General features: G+C 45.2%; 1 protein-coding gene across 1 annotated transcript in view; it reads right to left on the bottom strand.

Moving 5' to 3' along the window:
• Positions 1 to 20093, bottom strand: part of PPT1 (palmitoyl-protein thioesterase 1) — a 47632-nt gene that overhangs the window by 508 nt on the left and 27031 nt on the right. The window contains exons 6-8 of the mRNA XM_077296159.1: positions 16746 to 16836; positions 13389 to 13487; positions 13216 to 13287 (exon numbers count right to left, since the gene is read on the bottom strand). Coding sequence (XP_077152274.1) covers positions 13216 to 13287; positions 13389 to 13487; positions 16746 to 16836 — 262 coding nt within the window. The remainder of the gene's footprint in view (positions 1 to 13215; positions 13288 to 13388; positions 13488 to 16745; positions 16837 to 20093) is intronic.

Here is a 20093-nt window from a genome sequence, read left to right as displayed (position 1 = left end):
TTAAATGCATAGCTCCTGCTTTACTACTGGGATACCTATAGGCAAGTTTTTATTAACTTCATTGGGAGACACAATGGCAAGGTTTTATAGGCCCTTCCACTATGAGACTGACACCAGTTGGGGGGTGGAGTGTTGGGGCTACCCTCTTTACTTACAAACTAGAATGATCAGCTTCACCTCAGCTTGCTTTTCTACCTCACAGTGGCATTCCAGCCCTATGTGCCATTTACGCTATCGTCTAGCAAGAGGTTAGGGGGAACAGATCTCCAGAGACCCCTTGTCTCCACTAACTGTAGTGAACTCTTTGCCCACACTTCCATGCTGTCAGCAGGCCCGAACATGCAAGCCTCCAGTTCATCTGACACTCCCCTGATGATGCAGACTTGTGCCAGTTCCACCTTTCCCTTAATAGTCCACCTTCCTGTTGAAACATCACCTCATTGGTGGGGGGGGGGGCAACCTATATGACTGACAAAAAGGGATTTTTGGTTCTTACCGTAAAATCTTTCTTAGAGCCTTCATTGGAGGACACAGGTAACCATGGGGGTGTATGCTGCTGACACTATGCAAATAAAGAAGAAATAACTGCTCCCCGACAGGCACAAGGCAACTCAGTTGGTGCAAAAGCAGTAGTAGGAACAAGTAAAAATTAAACTCAACCTATGTACCAACCCACAACAACGGCACGTTGGCCAACACTGTAAAACCTAAAGGGAGGATGCAGTTTCCCCCAATGAAGGCTCCAAGAAAGATTTTACGGTAAGAACCAAAAATCCCTTTTTCTTTCTGGCTTCATTGGGGGACGTCCAAAAGCAATCCCTAGGGCGGGACATTCTGCAGAAAAAAGGAGTTCGGTCGGCCGGTGAGAAACCGCCTGCAGTATCTTCCTACCTAGGCTCGCGTCCGCAGAAGCCTGAGTATGCACCTTGTAGAATTTTACAAAGTTGTGAATAGATGACCAAGTTGTGGCCTTGCAAACCTGTGAGACCGAAGTTTGGTGTCGAACTGCCCAGGAAGCTCCCACAGCCCGGGCAGAGTGAGCCTTCACCCCCGAAGGAGGCTGCTTGTTTTGGACACGGTATGCCTCCAGAACCGCCGAACGGATCCAACGAGCAATTGTGGACTTGGAGGCGGGGAGCCCCTTTCGACGTCCTTCCGAGACAACAAACAGAGGATCGGCCTGACGAAAAGAAGCAGTTCTGGAAAGATAAATCCGGATAGCCCTGACCACATCCAACTTGTGAAGAGATTTCTCCAAGGGATGAACAGGAGAAGAAGGGCAAAAGGAAGGGAGGACGATGTCCTCATTGATGTGAAAAGCCAAAACTACCTTTGGTAGAAAGGAAGGAACCGGTCAAAGAACCACCTTGTCCTGGTGCAGGATTAGAAAGGGAAAACGACAGGACAATGCTGCCCGCTCAGACACTCTCCTAATCGAGGTGATGGCGACCAAGAGGGTCACCTGCCATGATAGAAACGAGAAAGATGTCCTGAATCGGTTCAAAAGGCGCACACTGGAGAGCGTCTAACACGAGGTTGAGGTCCCAAGGCTCGATAGGAGGATAAGGGGGAACTATGAGCGACCCCCCCTGGATAAAGGTCCTCACCTGTGGAAGAGATGCCAGGTCTCATTTGAAAAAGAATGGACAGAGCGGAAATCTGACCCTTCAAGGTGCTCAGGGAAAGTCCCGAATCAAGACCCGCTTGAAGGAAACCGAGAAGTGATGGAAGGGAAACAGACTGTTGTCCTCACACCATCGGAAAAAGGCCTTCCAACATCTATGGTAGATACGCGACGAAGCCGGTTTTCTTGCTTTTATCATAGTCTGGATGACGCTGTGAGAAAAACCCGCATCCTTCAGGACCACGGCCTCAACGGCCATACCATTAAATTCAGAGACCGAGAATTTGGGTGGAAGAGGGGCCTGTGAAAGAAGATCCGGTAGTCTCCATGGAACGTCCGACAGCATGTTCACTAGTTCCGCATACCAGGCCCTGCGAGGCCAATCTGGAGCTACCAAGAGTACAGGGACCCCTTCTGTCTTGATCTTTTTTATGACCCCTGGGATCAAGGGGAGGGGTGGGAACAGATAAGGCATCTGGAACTGGGCCCACGAGATCACGAGAGCGTCGCATCCGACAGCCATTGGATCCTAAGATCTGGAAACGTACTGGGGAACCTTGTGGTTTGCCCGGGAGGCCATTAAGTCGACATCTGGAACACCGCACCTCTGACAAATCTGGCTGAAGATTGAGGGGAGAAGAGACAACTCGCCCGCCATGAGCCCTTGGCGACTGAGGAAGTCGGCTTCCCAATTGTCCACCCCTGGGATGTGAACGGCTGATATAGAGGGAACGTGGCGCTCCGCCCAACGCAGAATTTTTGCGACTTCCGTCATGACTTGTCTGCTGCGAGTCCCTCCCTGATGGTTTATGTAAGCCACGGCTGTGGCGTTGTCCATCTGATGCGGACCGGCTTTCCCGAGAGGAGGGACTGCCTGTGGATAAGGGCTAGAAAGATGGCTCTGATTTCCAAGAGGATGATAGGAAGCCATGTCTTTTGAGCAGTCCAGCGGCCCTGGGCCATGAGGTGGAGAAAGACCGCTCCCCACCCCTGGAGGCTGGTGTCGGTGGTGATGACCTGCCAGCGGAGGGGAAGAAATGACCTCCCGCGCAGAATGGAGGTGGATAGCGTCCACCAAGTGAGAGACTGCTTCACCTTGGGAGAGAGGCGAAGCGGGCGGTCCAGGGAAAGTGGGTTCCTGTCCCAGGCAGCCAGAAGGGCCAGCTGGAAAGGGCGAGAGTGGAACTGAGCATAGGGGACCGCTTCCATGGAAGCGACCATTTTCCCCCGGACCCTCATGGAGAGGCAGAGGGTTCGGGCCCTTTAGTGCTCTGATACCCCGACGAAGAGAAAGGAACTTCTCCTTGGGGAGGAAGACCTGAGCCTGAAAGGTGTCGAATTCCATGCCCAGTGCGGAGGAGGCCTGAAGGAAGGTTTCCTCCGTTCTCCTTGGGAGGAAGACCGGTCCTGACTAGCAGGGTTTCCTGAGGAGGTAAAGAGGCAAAAGGACTGGGGGCCCTTCTTGTTGAAGGGACGTCTAGGCTTGGACTGAGGTAAGGAGGTACTCTTACCACCAGTAGCGTCCGAGATCATTTGATCCAGCTGTGTGCCGAAGAGTCTGGAGCCCTGGAAGGGCAGGCCAGTGAGGGATTTTTTAGAAGCGGGATCAGCGTTCCACACTTTAAGCCAAAGAACTCGGCGAATGGCCACAATGTTACTGTTAGCCCTTGCCGAGCAAGCAGCCGCATCCAGGGAGGCATTCATGAGGTATTTACCCACAAGAGAAATCTGGTCCGCCAAATCAGACAGTTCCTCAGCAGGAGCTGAAGCTAAAATGCCTCTGCGTAGGGTCTTGGACCAGGCTGACACAGCTTTCGCTACCCATAAAGAGGCGAAACTAGGACAGAGGGAGGCTCCAGAAGTTTCAAACGCCGATTTGGATAATGCCTCGATTTGTCTGTCCGTGGGATCCTTAAGAGATGCCGCGTCCGGAATAGACAAAATTGTCTGTGAGGATAATCTAGATACAGGCGGGTCTACCTTAGGAGACTCGGACAAAAAGCCGCCAAAGAAAGAACAGCGCATGCGCCCGACAAATGGGCAGTGCCAGAAATGAAGAGCCGAAAGGCGCGCGCTGGTAAACAAAAAACCAGCGCGATGATTCAAATAAAAGGGCGCCCGTTGCCTAGGATCCCCTGCTGTCCCTAATAAAGGAACGCTAGAGCTGCGGCAACAGACGCAGAAGACGGTGTCAACCCCTTAGAAAGGGGGGGGGGGGGGAGGTCACCAAAGGTGACCACTGTCTTTCTCTCAGCCCTCTCCGAGGAGAGGGATGAGGGGGGACAGGACAAGGACTGGCCACCAAGATAGTCGCCCTGATACACCCGTAAGGGTGACAGGGGACGAAGTCCTGCCCAGCGGGTCCGAGAGGGTGCGATGTGGGTGATACCACACTGCTCTCTCGGTCGCTTAATGTGGGGAAAACAGGGTGAGAGAACTGCACCCTGTTACCCTGAAGAAAGCATCTGAAAAAGAAAGGGAAATGATTAATAACACACAACAAATCCCTGTAAGATAAATGCGGATCTGGTGTTAGATCCAAGTCCGCCTCCTACAGACACTAAGCAAAAATTGAGTTGCCTGGTGCCTGTCGGAGGGTGTATACTGTCGGGGAGGAGTTATTTCTTCTTTATTTGCATAGTGTCAGCCTCCTAGCAACAGCAGCATACACCCCCATGGTTACCTGTGTACCCCCAATGAAGCGAGAAAGAAAATGCCCCTGTAATTCCTTGTTACAAAGATAGGTGCTATCAGATGCCAAAGCTCCTGTTGCTTCTACACTGAGGTCATCACTCCCCTCCCTATCTTGTCAGTTCCCAACTTTGTGTTAAGAAGTCATTCTAGATTCTACACGGATCATAAGATCTAAGGACATGATAAATACACCCTCAGCTACTTTCAGTTTAGAGTCTCTCAACCTCAAGTAGCCATCAGGCTCTATATATTGTCTATATGCTGTTTTTAACATTTGTCCTCCCTCTCTCTAAACCTTTCCAAAATCAAAGTCCTCGCATTTCCTCCTAATGACCTACCCATGGAATAGTATCAGGTATCAGGTTAGATAGGTCTACTGTAATCGCAAGCAGCAGGTTCACTTGTCTTGGGTTTATATTTAACTACGTTCTTCCTTCACTCCCTACTAGAGATGAGCGAATATGTTCGGCTCCCTCCTTATTCGGCAAGCTATAGCGCTTATCAAATAAGCTGCAGAGGGAACCTGGATTGCTCCTGCTGATTAGCGCTGCAGCTGCATGTGTCACGGCTGTGTCACAACACATGCATGGCGAGCCTGGGTGTTGGGCTCTCCAGGCATGTGCTGTCACTGAAACAGCCGTGAAACATGCAGCTGCAGAGTCGAACAGCTAATCAGCATTAGTGATCCAGGTAGCGGGGTTTCCTCTGCAGCTTATTCGGTAAGTGCTATAGCTTGCCGAATAAGGAGGGAGCCGAACATATTCGCTCATCTCTACATCCCCTCACTTGGACCTCAAAAACATCTCTAGAATGTACCATTTTTTTTTTACCTTTTGAAGATGCAAAAACTCAAAGGGGTTGATCCAAAACAGACATTGATTTAATCCTAAATGTCTTTAATGTAATCTAATCTTTTTTCCTTCGCCTCATTGGGGGACACAGGACTGTGGGTGTATGCTAATGCCGCCAGGAGGCTGACACTAAGTAAACATAAAAAAAAGTTTAGCTCCTCCTCCGACGTATAGACCCTGACACTGGCCGCAGGCGAAGTGTCTTAGTGTCTGAAGGAGGCACAGGTCTGGTTTCCAGACCTCCCAGATTTTTTTCTCTTCACCTTGGAAGCGAGACAGGGGCGATGGACCCTTTTGAAGGGGTCCGATCTCCCCTAACCATCAACGAGTGAGCACGTGCAGTGTCGTCTCCACGTATCTTTTCTCGCAACGTGGGACCACTTGCCGGACTTAGCCCTGACCACCCTAAGGTAACGAAACCCTTGGCTGTACAAGTGCATATGTGCAGTCCATGCAGCCCCAACTGCATCACCAATGCTTAGACAGCGGTGATGGAAGGCGGCAGACGGTCCCTCTCCTCATCCCCTGAAGAGAAGATGGAGTTAGGGTGCCTGCACCGTCCTTTATACAGCCCCCTCTAAGACAGACGGGGACACAATCCTCGCGTGGGGGGCTCCAGTGGCAGCACGCATCATAGAGGGCGTCTGGAGGGCAGCGGGCGCCGCAGCCTCACTGTTGCTGGCGGCGCCGCGGTTTTTCGGCTGCTTGCGGCGCCACGCCGGATATCCCGCTAGCCGGCTAATCTAGTCCCCGGCTTCTGACAGGCTAGGCAGTAGGTGGAAGCTCCGCCCCTTCCGGCCGCGTCATCCTCGCCGAAAGCTGCAAAAGAAATTTAGGCCCTGGCTTCGGCTTTCTATAGGCCGCAATGCCGCCATTTCCGGCGGTACCGCCACCAGTGAAACGCTCTTTAAAAGAAGGTCAGCGCTGACGCGTCGCTCTGTGACAGGTTCCACAGGACGAACGGGGACACAGGACTGGGGTAAGTGCTACCCTCCCCAGCCTGACAGCTGCACTAGAAGGACCAAATCTCATACGGTTTTATATACCGCATGTGTAGTCTGTCGGTCCGCTTTTCTGCATGCCCAGAGCAATTCTGTCTGAGGCCTGCGATTCCGAACGTGCCAGAAACTGTAGTTTCTCCCCCAGAATGGGTCATGTCCTTGTCGCAATCTATGGCATCCCTAACAAAAGCGATTGAGTCCCTTCAGACCCCAGCGGGGGCCAGGGACAGCGGTTCATCTGCCTTAGAGGTCCTCTGACTCTCAGGGGCCACGCTCATACTAGGCAGACGCGGGGGAAACAAACCCACACAGCGTCTCCCGGTCCATCAGGTGCATCGGCATCTTGGAGTTCTGCCTCTCATTTACCCTCACCAGTGGAGAGTAGTGAACACGGTTCAGACTACGATTCTGAGGGGTCCCTCAATTTAGAGGCACCTGATTACCAGGAGTCAGTAGACAGTCTAATTGAGGCAGTCAACCAGACTCTGGGAGTAGAGGACGAATCCGCCTTGGCCTCTGGTCATAAGCTTTCGTTTAAGAGGGTCAAGCAGCCTCATAGGGTGTTCTCCACTCATCCTGAGTTTGAGAACTCGGTCCAACGTCACAGGGAGAGTCCGGACAGGCGTTTCTCGGGACAAAAGGCCCTAAATGCCAGATACCCGTTCGCCACCGAGTTGCGTAAGAAGTGGTCAGAATCCCCTTCGGTAGATCCACCAGTTTCTTGTTTGGCCTCTAACACTTGTTTTTATTATGTATACCCCTCCTTACATGTAAAGCGCTATGGAATAAATGGCGTTATAACAATAAATAATAACACGCTGTTATCCCTTCCCATCGGCTCCTCTATTAGGGATCCAACTGATCGGCTCATAGAAAGTTTGGCTCGTTCAGTTTTTGAGGCTTCAGGTTCAGCCCTCTTTTGCGACGACTTGGGTAGCTAAGGCCATGATATCTTGGTCAGAATCTTTAACTAAGGTTCTACAGGAGAGGGATCTACCAGCAGAGTTGACAGAAATGTCAAATCAGATAGCTCTAGCTGGGAGCTACCTGATCAATGCATCTTTGGATGCAGCGAACTGTGTGGCATTAGCTGCCACAAACGCAATTGCCATTAGAAAGGCTCTTTGGTTGAGAACATGGCGGGCGGATTCTACCTCGAAGAAATCCCTTACAACTCTCCCATATCAGGGGGGCCGATTATTTGGAGAAAAATTGGATCAGCTCATTTCTGATACCACAGGAGGGAAAAGCAATTTTCTCCCACAGCAAAAGATTAAACAGCCTTTCCGTCGCCAATTCCAGGCTTGTTTCAAGTCCTTTCATAATACCAGGTGGACCCCAGCGTCAAACCCCGGTGGCCCTGGTCGCCCTAATCAGGACAGACTGTTTTTGTATAGGAGATCAAGGGCTTCGCTTAGATTGGCAGACTAATAAAGATGGCAAAACTGTGTTTGTTTGATTTCATTAAAAGACTTCTTATTGTGTGGTGTTTTATTAACCCTTTAACAATTATAGAATTAGTAGCGGAGAGGTGTCTTATTGATACCTCTCCATTACTAAGCCGGCTTAATGTCACCTTACAACAGGAAGGTGACACTAACCTCTCATTACCCCACTTGCTACAGGGCAAGTGGGAAGAACCAGGCAAAGCTCCAGAATTGGCGCATCTAATAGATGTGCCTTTTCTGGGCAGCTGCGGGTTGTTGTTTTTAGGTTGGGGGGGGGGGTATGGCCCCTCACCAGCCCGTAGCTGTGAGTTTTGCCGGGTTTAAAAATATAGGGAGGACCCCACTTCGGTTGTTTCTTTCATTCATTGTCCCCTGCTCGCGCTGCTGCCGGCAGAGCAGGGAACAATGGATGAAAGTTGCGTTCAGCACCACACACAGGGGAACAGCGCTTACAGTAGCGCTGCTTCCCCGGCGGCCAACTGTGTACACGGACGACAGTGTACACTGTCTGGGTAAAAACTGACATGTCTGCCAAAACAAGCTGACATGTGCATAGACCCATTCACCTGAATGGGTCTACATGTGTCAGTGTCTCTGGTACATGAGAAAACTGTCACTACACGTACTGGAGATACTGACGTGTGAAACCGGCCTTTCGGCCCACTGCATTGAAGCTTGGGTCCTTCCCCTAGTTATCTGGCAGGCCATCCTTTGTACTATCTTGCTGAAACTCCCTTCATCTAAGGCTGCATTCCTGGAAGCATCAACTCTTTGCTGGGCCTTCAGAACCTCATTTATAAAAAAAATAATAATAATTCACCAGATCACGGGCTTCTCAGAATCTGTGCCATATTCCTTCAGAAGATGGTCTCCTGCAGCTGGCATTTATTAAGTAATTACTCTTTGTATCACAATCTCTCTCCCATTGGAGCTTTCTCTTCATTGTCTGGATCTGACAAGGACATTTTTCCCTCTATTTTTCTGTCATAAAGCTTCTGGCTTTCCAATTTATTTTCATGGCTCCTGGGGGACCACAATATGGTCCAGCAACATTTCAGCAGTTATTTCATAATGCACTTGGTGTGATATTATGGAAGCCTAAAAGGTGAAGGGTACAGTTCCACCCTTCCAAGAAACTCTAGGAGCAGACAGAGTTGGGTATTAGGCTTCCATACCCCAGGCATGCAAAGCTGCCACATGGGCTTCTGTTCTCGCCTTCACAGAGTTTCACTAGGTGACACTATGGCATCTGATGTTTCAGGCTTAAAGGGAACTGACATGGCCGACTGACAGCTGGCCTTCATGGAGAGTTTGCTGTCAGTCAGTGCGGGGAGCGCGGTTACAGCTGCCACCTTCTATACACAGAGCGGTGACAAACCATGCTGACGCCGCCCTGTGACTGAAAGCCAAATGCTGTACATTGCCAGGGGGAATAAATTTGATTTCCTCCCAGCACCGCGGCTAAAAGAGCAGGTGCCGCAGTGTCATAACGTTATTGACCTGCAGATTAACCCCATAACTTCAGGTTTTTTCACGTGACAGGTTGTCTTTAAGTTGTATGGTGCAGCAGTCCACTGTGCACCAGACAGAAAAATCTGTAATGCAGACTTCCTTGCCAGCTCTATGGGACTACTTTTGAATGTTCCGCGGTACTTGGTTCCCCAATGAGATACCACGGCGCTGGTGACATACTGTTCTACGTGGGAACTATGGGTAATATTTAGTGGAGCCACACTACTTTTGATTTTAATGCATCGTTAAAGGGGTTTACACACCTTTAGTTATAACAGGCCACTTTGCCTTTAGTATGATATTTTCTTCAATGATATTATATATAAGTGGATACATGGGCATTGGAGGTTTATTTCAATGGATTAATGTTGTATGATGCTACTGATTATAGAAGCACTGGCACTCTATGCAAGCTCTGGTTATCCATTTGTCTTCCCACCTACTAAAAAGACTATTTTGTGGACAGTATGTTTTTTTTTTATACCCGTGTCCAAGTATCTTTATTTTTTTTTTGGGGGGTACTATGCATTTTGATGTTTATGCCTAGTCCTCTCTGATACAGGAAAGAAATATATCTTGGTACCGTGTTAGCCAGTAGATAGAAAAATGTTTAGAATTGAGAGTCCTCAGCGGTTGATACCTTTTAATGGCTAACTGAAAAGATGGTAACAAATTGCAAGCTTTCGAGTCTACATACGTCTCTTCATCAGGCAAAGACTAAAACAAATTCTGAAGAATCACATATTTATGCACAACATAGTATAGAGAAAAAAACACACCAAAAACAGGCAGAGATGCTTACCTGTCTGAATAGGCCTCAATACAAATGCACAAGCAGGGTGCAGCGGACCCAAATAAAATAGCAAATGCACAGGTGCAATACCCAATGAAACAGCCAGCCTTCAATCAGGGATTGGCCGTGTGGTACACCAATGCACTAAGATAAAAACTGTATGTGGCGTGTTCACACAAGAAATGCAAGCATCTGGCTCCAGCCTATTAATGACGCCCTATGGCGGGCTGCCCAGTGCTAAAATGCATCCTGTGTGAACAGAAGCCACAGTATACAGAACCATTTGGGCCCAACTGCACCCTGCAAAAAAATATACGTGCAAAACAAAACATATAAATATATGTAAGGTATTGGTTGATATTCTGGCCATAATATGGAAGCTGGCAACCCACGTCAAGGGTCCTTACTTTTTGCCAGTCCTACACTAACATGAAAAACACCAAAAAAGGAACAATTCAAGAAAACACACCAAAAACAGGCAGAGATGCTTACCTGTCTGAATAGGCCTCAATACAAATGCACAAGCAGGGTGCAGCGGACCCAAATAAAATAGCAAATGCACAGGTGCAATACCTAATGAAACAGCCAGCCTTCAATCAGGGATTGGCCGTGTGGTACACCAATGCACTAAGATAAAAACTGTAATAGGCTGGAGCCAGATGCTTGCATTCCTTGTGTGAACACGCCACATACAGAGTATGTATCTTAGTGCATTGGTGTACCACACGGCCAATCCCTGATTGAAGGCTGGCTGTTTCATTAGGTATTGCACCTGTGCATTTGCTATTTTATTTGGGTCCGCTGCACCCTGCTTGTGCATTTGTATTGAGGCCTATTCAGACAGGTAAGCATCTCTGCCTGTTTTTGGTGTGTTTTCTTGAATTGTTCCTTTTTTGGTGTTTTTTATAGAGAAAAAAAAAAGGAGGGGAAAAAAAACCATGTTTTAGTCTGGCCTACTACCGCTACATTGATGACATTTTAATCATCTGGACAGAGTCTGAGCCACAGCTAAAGTCGTTCCATGAACATTTTAATCAATTTCATCCCACCATCAACTTGACACTCAACTACTCCTGCACTGAAATTAACTTTTTGGACACCATCATTAAGCTGCAGAACAATAAAATAGAGACATCCCTGTATCAGAAGCCAATCGACCGTCCAACATACCTTAAATGGGACAGTTTCCATCCAAAACACATAAAAAACTCCATTGTCTACAGCCAAGCCATCAGATACAATCGTATATGTTCCAACCCAATGGATAGAGATGAACACCTGGGTTGCCTCAGAAAGACCTTTCTGAATCAGGGCTACCATCCAAGAACAATTGAAAATCAGATCACAAGAGCCACCAGAATATCAAGGAATCACCTGCTACATTACAAAACTAAAGAAGAAACTAACTGGGTGCCTCTAGTAGTTACCTACAATCCAAATCTGGAGGCGCTAAGGGGAGCTGCATGGAAATTACAACCTTTACTGCAAAAAGATGCCAGACTACAATCCATTTTTCCAGACCCCCCCACTACTGTGTTTTAGGCAGCCCCCAAATCTAAGAAGCATCATTGTCAAGAGCTCCCTGTCCTCTCCAACAGCTGCAGGTACCTTTCCTTGTAACCAGAAAAAATGTAAAACCTGTCCATTTATAATGACCATGGACAAGATAAAGATTCTCAACTCACATCAGGACTACAAGATCCCAGGTACTTTCAGCTGCGTCACTTCTAATGTGGTGTACCTAATTATATGTACTAAATGTCCAACTGGGAGTCTGTATGTAGGGGAGACAGGGCAGAAACTGAGAACAAGGATGAACTCTCATCGCCATACAATAAGAGAAAAAAGAATGGATCTACCTGTGGCAATACATTTCTGTCTCCCAAATCATAACGTTATGGACATGAAATTACTTGTATTAAAGGGTAACTTCAAATCGCAGAAAGACAGGAGAGTCTGGGAATATAAACTGATGACGACCTTTGACACTAACTGCAGGAATGAATGTGTCACACGGATTTATGTCTTTTTACATCAATTAAGGAACTTGCCCATCAGACCATGTGGGGTCATAGCAACAGAGACCCTAATCACAGGACAATAAAACAATCCTTATCTAAGAATTGGCCCAATATTTATGGACGTAACTGTTTATCACCCATGGTAATTCTGCTTCATGTCACCTGGCTTATCCATGGTTTTTTTTCCCCTCTTTTTTTTTTTTTCTCTATACTATGTTGTGCATAAATATGTGATTCTTCAGAATTTGTTTTAGTCTTTGCCTGATGAAGAGACGTATGTAGTCTCGAAAGCTTGCAATTTGTTACCATCTTTTCAGTTAGCCATTAAAAGGTATCAACCACTGAGGACTCTCAATTCTAGTCCTCTCTGGACATATAACAAAATGTATTTCAATATTTGACTGCAGACTATATTGCTCCATGTTTTTTGTGGAACAAGAGAGACAAAAAACCAAAACCTGCTGGGAAAAACGCTTAGTGTGAACATAGCCTTATTTCTTTTCCTTTCAGGTGGTCAGTTGTCCTGATTTCTTTGGGATTTCCTTCCCCTTACTTACACGTTTCTGTCCTACTGTGTATAGTCTACTGGGCAGAGCCAATGTTTTTTTTTCTACCTGGTGCTTGGGCCTATATCTAGTGTACTGTGTCCCCAATTAATTCAACAAGAAAGTTATTTTATGGCAAGTACAACAATGCAAGTATTGCAGTGTAACCTTCCTACAGTACAGCAATGCTAGGAGTAAGCAAAAGCCCCGTTTCTGCTACCTACAATTGTATATCTGCTGACCAAAGCAGGTGCCTCCATCTACAGCTAAAAGTCTCACAGTCTGAAAGATTAGTAGACCATCGTTCCTATGAAAGCTCCTTTCACAATAATCTTGTAGTGTAAACAGACTGCTGATCATCTGATGAACAAACAAAATTTTTGTTTGTCAGGTGAAATGATTTTTCAGCTTTCTTAAAAATCATTGTTCTCAACAGCGCATTGTCCTGAGTAAACAAGGCTTGTCCTGCCTAGAAGAATGGCAGCATCATTTTGCATGGTCAGACTGTGTAAACAGGCTTTTAAACGACCGCCAATCAGTAAATATTTAGTGCTGCTGTTCGGTTTGTGTAAATTGATCCTTACACGGAATAACCACATAAGAAAATATATATGAAAATATGTTTTGTATCAAAGTAAACTAAAATATGGCTTAAAGTGAATATATCAACACAAGTCTAAAGAGTTTTATACAAAAATTTAGAAGGTGAAATACTTAGACCATTACCTCTGTATACAAAGAACTCTCTTGTAATGCAATAGTCTCTTTGCTTTGTCCGGGTCTATAGAATCCGAACCACTAGAAGAAGAAGAATCAGTCATGATGAACATTCCTATCCTGGGTCTGAGACTAAGACATTAAAATCATTAGGATTATTCAGGCTATTAATTAATATGAACCTCAGAGTCTACAGGATCCACCATGGAGTCCTTGAGGAATTTCACCATAACAAACTTTTCCAGAGTTTGAAGATTGCGCCTGTAACTCTCATTTATGCCCTGTTAAGATAGAACATAAATTAGGGGGAAAATGCAAGCTAAAATAACTAATAAACTACATTCGGAGCCAAAAGTTTTTAGACTGACGCAAGTTATGGTTGTCAAAGTTTGCTGCTTCAATTTGTATGGTGGCAATTTGCATTAACTCTGCATTGTTAGTATTACTGATCAGATGAGTAGGCAAACTCAATATCAATCCTCAAGAAGGAATAGACAAACAGACACAGAAATTGTGAAACACTGCCAGCACTGATTAGGTAAGAATGGGTTGTCACGAGTCAGGATTTGGCCCAGAAGCCGACATCCAACATGCCGGGGGAAATTGTATAAATCTTTAAAAATAAGGGTCAATGCTGTAAATATTAAGTCTTTTTATAAACCTGATGTATTTATCAAAAGTGTAAAAACACATTAAATGGTAATAAATGCACTTCTGTAACCACAGAAACATCTGACTAAAAGATTGAAACCGCAAAATCTGTGAAAACCAAAATTTGTCGAGTCTCAAAACTTTTGGCCATGACTATTTTAATATTTACATGTGGAGGGTAAGAATGTTGGATTGCTTGCCTTCTACGTATCATAGTACACAGATTCCAGAACACTCCTCCTACCTGTCTGTAAAGGACTCCATAAACAGACTATATATCAGTGACAGGTTTGGCAGACATTCTATTCTATTTTGTATGGGGGCACCGGCTGACTGATCACATGTATCAACATATCCCAGTGATTTAGAGATTGTTTTTATGTCACACATTATACAGTAAATTTAGGTCGATATGTTGTGTTTATTTAGAAAAATATCAGAAACATTTCTTAAAAGAAAAAAAAAAAAAAGCAATTTTTCAACTTTATCTGGATTAAAGGATAATAATTCAGTCTTGCAACAAATAGTAAGTAGCATTTTCCTCATGTCTGCTTTATATCAGCACCATCTATAAAATGTTCTTTTACTTTGTAAATTGTAGCAGTAATTTTTCATTTTATTTTTATTTTTTTAAAGAAATTTGCAAAACTTATTTTTTCGGGACCTATTCAGTTTTGAAGTGACTGTGGGGTTCCTAAATATTGGAAAATCACCAAAAGTGATAACATTTTAAAAACAGCACCTCAACATATTCAAAACTGCCGTCAGGTAGTTTATTAACCCTTTCACTTGCTTTTCAGGAATTAATGCCAATGAAGCGGTAAAGGAATGCTATTTTTACCACCTAAATGTTGCTAACTTCTGAACAGAGTGAGGGCAAAGGGAGAGATCTTGCTGCAGTTCGCACAAGATAAGCTCCATCTATCTATCGTAGGTAATACAGTTTTCTATACCATGATACATACTTCTCCCAGCATTGACACAAAAAATAGCCAATTGGCTTTCATATGATGAGGATGCTGCTAAAGTCTTTATGCATTTGCACATTAACCTATCTTACCTTGGCATTTGATATTTGATAGTTCTGCTTGTGGGCTGTATAATTCTCCTAGTACTGATACGGTCTATAGCAAGTTGGCTATAAGTAGAGAATGTTGCTATAATCTGTAAGCATTTGCACTTTAACTTTACCTGCCTTGACATCTGTCCGAATCCTTTATAGACTGCGCAAGCGCCTGCGCAGTCTGGGCCCCACAGAGTGACGCAGCCCAGGAGATTGTTTTATGCGTAAGCACTGAACGCATACTGCGATCTCAGACGGAGTAGCAGGGACGTGCCAGGAGGGGGTGAGTATGCGATATTCACCTGTCCCCGTTCCATCGCTGCGCGCCGCTCTTTCTTCCGCGGCTGTGACTTTCAGGTCAGAAGGCGCGATGATGTAACTAGTGCGCGCCTTTTCACTGAACAGTCATAGCCAGAGGACCTGGAAGACGGAGCGGCGCGCAGTGATGGAACGGGGACAGGTGAATATCGCAAGTGCCGGGGGCCTGAGCCAGCGGCGACTCCAGCACCTGACTCCCATAGCGTGCCGGTGTCCCCGCCTGCTCAGGCCCCGCGGGACTTGGCGCCCAGCGACGAGAAGTATGTCATGACAGAATGGGGGTGCAGGATGGGAGCACCACATGACAGCATGGGGGCACAGGTTGGGAGCACCACATGACAGCATGGGAGCGCAGGATGGGAGCAGCACATGACAGGATGGAGGTGCACAAAACAGGATGAGGGAGCAGGATGGGGGCACAAGATGGTAGCAGCACATGACAAGATTAGGGCACAGGATGGATGCAGCACATACCAGGATGTTGACCATATACCAATATAAATGCTCGCCACCAGGACGTATAACGGGTTCAATAGCATATATATCACTCCGCTCTTTGTCCCAGTTAACAATGCCCACTGCAACGTAGAAGAGATTAGGAGCAACTTTGCTCATATGCATGAATGACCTTTAATGAAATTTACTTATGCCCACCGTACATACTTGGGTTATTGGATGCGCAAAATTATTGTTTCTGCGTGTGTTGGTCTCTCATTCTGCAATCCCTCACACAAGAGGCACCTGCTTTTTAAACTATTTTGTGTGTTATTATTTGGTGCAATTTCATAAAATCTACTGTTTTAGACACTTTTCAAGTGTTCACTTTTATTTACCTGGTACCCTGGCTGTATAACAATTTTCACCTAACTTCTGGATTAGTCACTTAAACTCCAGTTCATTTTTCGGGGGGAGTTTAAGTAACTTCTGAACAAGTCACTATAGCTGACAGACTCTATGGCCGTTATTTGGCATGGGAACCATTAGGACCACACAGTCATTATCTCAGGATGGTGATGGGGTAAAAGAAAAAGCCCCCCCCCCCCCCACACACACACACACACTCTTAACTATCTAGATGCACTAGTCAATATTGACTGCAGCATCTAAGTAGTTAAACGCCCATGGTTGGAGCCAACACCTATTGTGACTGATGCAGCAGAGGGTCAGCTATAGTGTACAGCCACTGGATTGCTACCCGTCGGGGGACGCTATTCGCTTATATCTAAGGTGAGTTTTAAGTCGTATTGGTGGTCACTAAGGGGTTAATCTTGTAACCCTTATATCTTGCGCAAGATCCATCTTTTAAAATGGTACATTTCACAGGTGTCCACTGCCTTTAAAACACAAGGCGCGAAGAAGTTGCAAAAAAAAAAAAAGGCCATATTGGCCTATGTTTTCCCCTGGGAATACATGAAAGATGTCCCTGAATATGGTGACATTTCCCTTATAATGAGTGCAGATAAACTGCTCCTGATCATGTATTCAAATAGGCAGAACAAAAACTCACACGCTCCTGGTTGATATCCGCTAGGAAAATGCTGCCATTTCTGTAGTGCTCTTCATTCAGAGGATCATGCCAATACTCTGCCTGTACCAAACTGAAAAGACAGGTTACTTTTTTTCATACAAAATGATTGGCAGCAGCAGTCACATGTGCCAGAGGGACATCTCTGCAGCAAGAAGCAAATACTGGTGGGGTCCAGGCAGTCTCGTAATCTGAGCACAGGGTCCGTGAGATTGCATTGAATAAAACCAGTCTGAGCATTTTTGTAATAAATTTTACTATTTGTTTAGTATACCAAATGTAGACTACATGCACACGTTGCGGATTTGACTGTGGAGTTTTCTGTGCAGATTCTGCATTTCTTGGCGCTTTTTTTTTTGCGAATTCTGTGCGGATTTCATGCGTTTTTTTACCCCTGCAGATTTCTATTATGGAATGGGTGCAGAAACGCTGCAGATCTGCAAAAGGAATTGACATGGTCCTTTTTTGAATCTGCTGCGTTTTCCGTGCAGATTTTTCCGCACCATTAGCACAGCATTTTTTTCCCATTGAGTTACATTGTACTGTAAATCACTTGCAGATCTGCAACGATTCTGCGCGTAAAAAAACGCTGCGGATCCACAGGAAATCTGCAACGTGTGCAAATACCCTCAAACAGTTATCAGTCCTGTCATGCTTTACAGTGTTCAACCAGTCTTACAAAATAGAAGCTGATTGTAATTATGGTCAACTGCACCACGTTTTTGTCACTCATTTTACTACTCGGAGCTGATAAGTTTTAAAGGTGTTAACCATGACTTAGGTCATCAATATCAAGTAATCGGGGGTTTGTCACCTAGCACCCCACCGATTTTTCAAATTTCTCTGCTATATTGTATATACTGGACATGTGCACATACTCTTTGTTTGGATACACAAGTCATGCAGTAAACATGCAGCATCAATGATTATTTATCAAAAACGTGATTAAATATAAATGAATATACAAACCACTGCCTACATGATTGTTAACCCAAAATACAGCTCTGGCAAAAATTAAGAGACCACCACATCAAAACCCTGTCATGAGCAGCCTAATCTCCAGACCTGAACCCCATTGAAAACCTCTGGAATATAATCAAGAGGATGATGGATAGTCACAAGCCATCAAACAAAGAAGATCTGCTTACATTTTTGCACCAGAAGCAGTGTGAAAGACTGGGGGAAAGCATGACGACGCATGAAAGCTGTGATTAAAAATCATGGTTATTCCACACAATATTGATTTCTGAACTCTTCCTGACTTAAAACATTAGTATTTGTTTTTAAATTATTATGAACTTGTTTTCTTTGCATTATTTGAGGTCCAAAAGCACTGGTTATTTTTTATTTTTATTATTTATTTTTTAATTTTTACCATTTTTCTTTGTCAGGAAAAAAAATAAAAAAAATGTATTACTTGGAAATTCGGAGACATGTCAGAAGTTTATAGACTAAAAGAACAATTTACATTTCACTCAAAAATATACCTATAAAGAGAAAAATCAGAAAAACTGAACATTTTGCAGTGGTCTCTTAATTTTTGAAGGAGCTGTATATAGCAGCCAGGGCAGTCCACAGCAATACTATACTAAAAATAACCATATAGTAGCAACAGTGATAGTAAATGAATGTAGTAAAGTGCACTGGTGTAGATGACATATTGCTGTATCCTGCAGACTAGTCATATATAATAGACCTAGTCAAATAGTACCACCAATCAGTTCAAAAGTGCATGTAGCAAGGTAAGACTGTAGTTAAATCATAAAAATACGTACGCTACTTACCTGGTAGCAGTGTTTTTTCAGGAGCCCATGACAGCACAACGAGAGAGGGAATCCGCCCTTCAGGAACAGGAAACCTACAGACATAAAAAGGGCGGTACCTCTCTCCCACGTTAGTTGGTTCCAGAGCATGAGAGGACCACCTTGGTTAGTAACATAGATGCAGCATACAATTATGCACATTTTATTATATGAGTGAACATGGAAGAGGAAAACCACGAAAAAAGTGTTGCAACATCAAAGAAAGGATGGGGCAGGGAATATAAGGGTGCTGTCATGGGCTCCTGAAAAAACACTGCTACCAGGTAAGTAGCGTATGTATTTATTCAGTCGCCATGACAGCACAACGAGAGACTTTCAGAGAAAATAAGAAGATTAGGGAGGGATAACAGCCTCAAGTACCCTTCTTCCAAACGTAAGGTCTGAGGAACTACCCAGATCTAATCTGTAGTGTTTAAGAAAAGTAGATGGAGAAGACCATGTGGCCGCCTTACATATGTCTTCTATCGATACTTCTGCTCTCTCCGCCCATGAAGATGCTACGGCCCTCGTGGAGTGTGCTTTTATACCATCTGGAACTTCGTTGCCACCTGCGGTATAAGCGAGAGAGATCGCCTCCCTGATCCATCTGGCTAAGGTGTTTTTAGATACTCCAAGACCCTTCCTCACTCCCTGATAAGCTACAAACAAGGAGTTATCTTTTTTCCAATCATTCGAGACGGAAATATATCTAAGGAGGCATCTTCTCACATCTAAGGAATGAAATCTACGTTCTTTATCATTGGCAGGATTAGAGCAAAATGAAGGTAGGACTACCTCTTGTAATCTATGGAATTTTGTAGCAACTTTTGGAAGGTAGAGGGGATCAGGTCTCATGATTACTCTATCCTCCCTAAACTGCATGTATGGTGGATGTCTGGAAAGTGCATGCAGATCACTAGCCCTTCTTGCAGATGTGAGTGCCACCAAGAGGGCCGTTTTGATCGAAAGGATTTTTATAGGGATAGAATCGATAGGCTCGAATGGGGCTTGTGTTAAGGCTGAGAGTACCAGATTTAGGTCCCATGGGACTAACTTTTGTTTTGTGATTGGTCTGGACCTAGTCACTGCTTTGAAAAACCTAGAAATCCAGTGATTGCTGGCCAAGTTAAAATTATATAGCGCCCCCAGAGCGGATACTTGAACTCAGAGTACTTGTGGCCAGACCCATTTCTAGACCTTTCTGTAAAAATTCAAGAACCTGATTTATATCTGGTTTTTGGTCAATCTGAGCCCCTGTACTAGATAGAAATTTTCTCCACACTCTAACATAGATGTTTGTTGTAGCGGGTTTCCTACTCTTAAGGAGTGTATTTATTAGATCCTGAGAGAACCCCTTACTCCTTAGTAACGACCTCTCAAACTCCACGCCGCTAGATGTAAGTTGGCTACTCGCGGATGGAGGATTGGGCCTTGGGAGAGCAGATCTGGCAATTCTGGAAGAATCCATGGTTGGCAGAGAGACATCTTTCTCAGCCACGGGAACCACGCTCTTTTGGGCCAAAATGGG

The sequence above is a fragment of the Ranitomeya variabilis genome, chromosome 3 (genome assembly GCF_051348905.1).
Source record: "Ranitomeya variabilis isolate aRanVar5 chromosome 3, aRanVar5.hap1, whole genome shotgun sequence".
NCBI classification, from domain to species: Eukaryota; Metazoa; Chordata; class Amphibia; order Anura; family Dendrobatidae; genus Ranitomeya; species Ranitomeya variabilis.
Note: the sequence above shows the minus strand (reverse complement) of the source record. Positions and strands in the feature narration are given on the sequence as shown.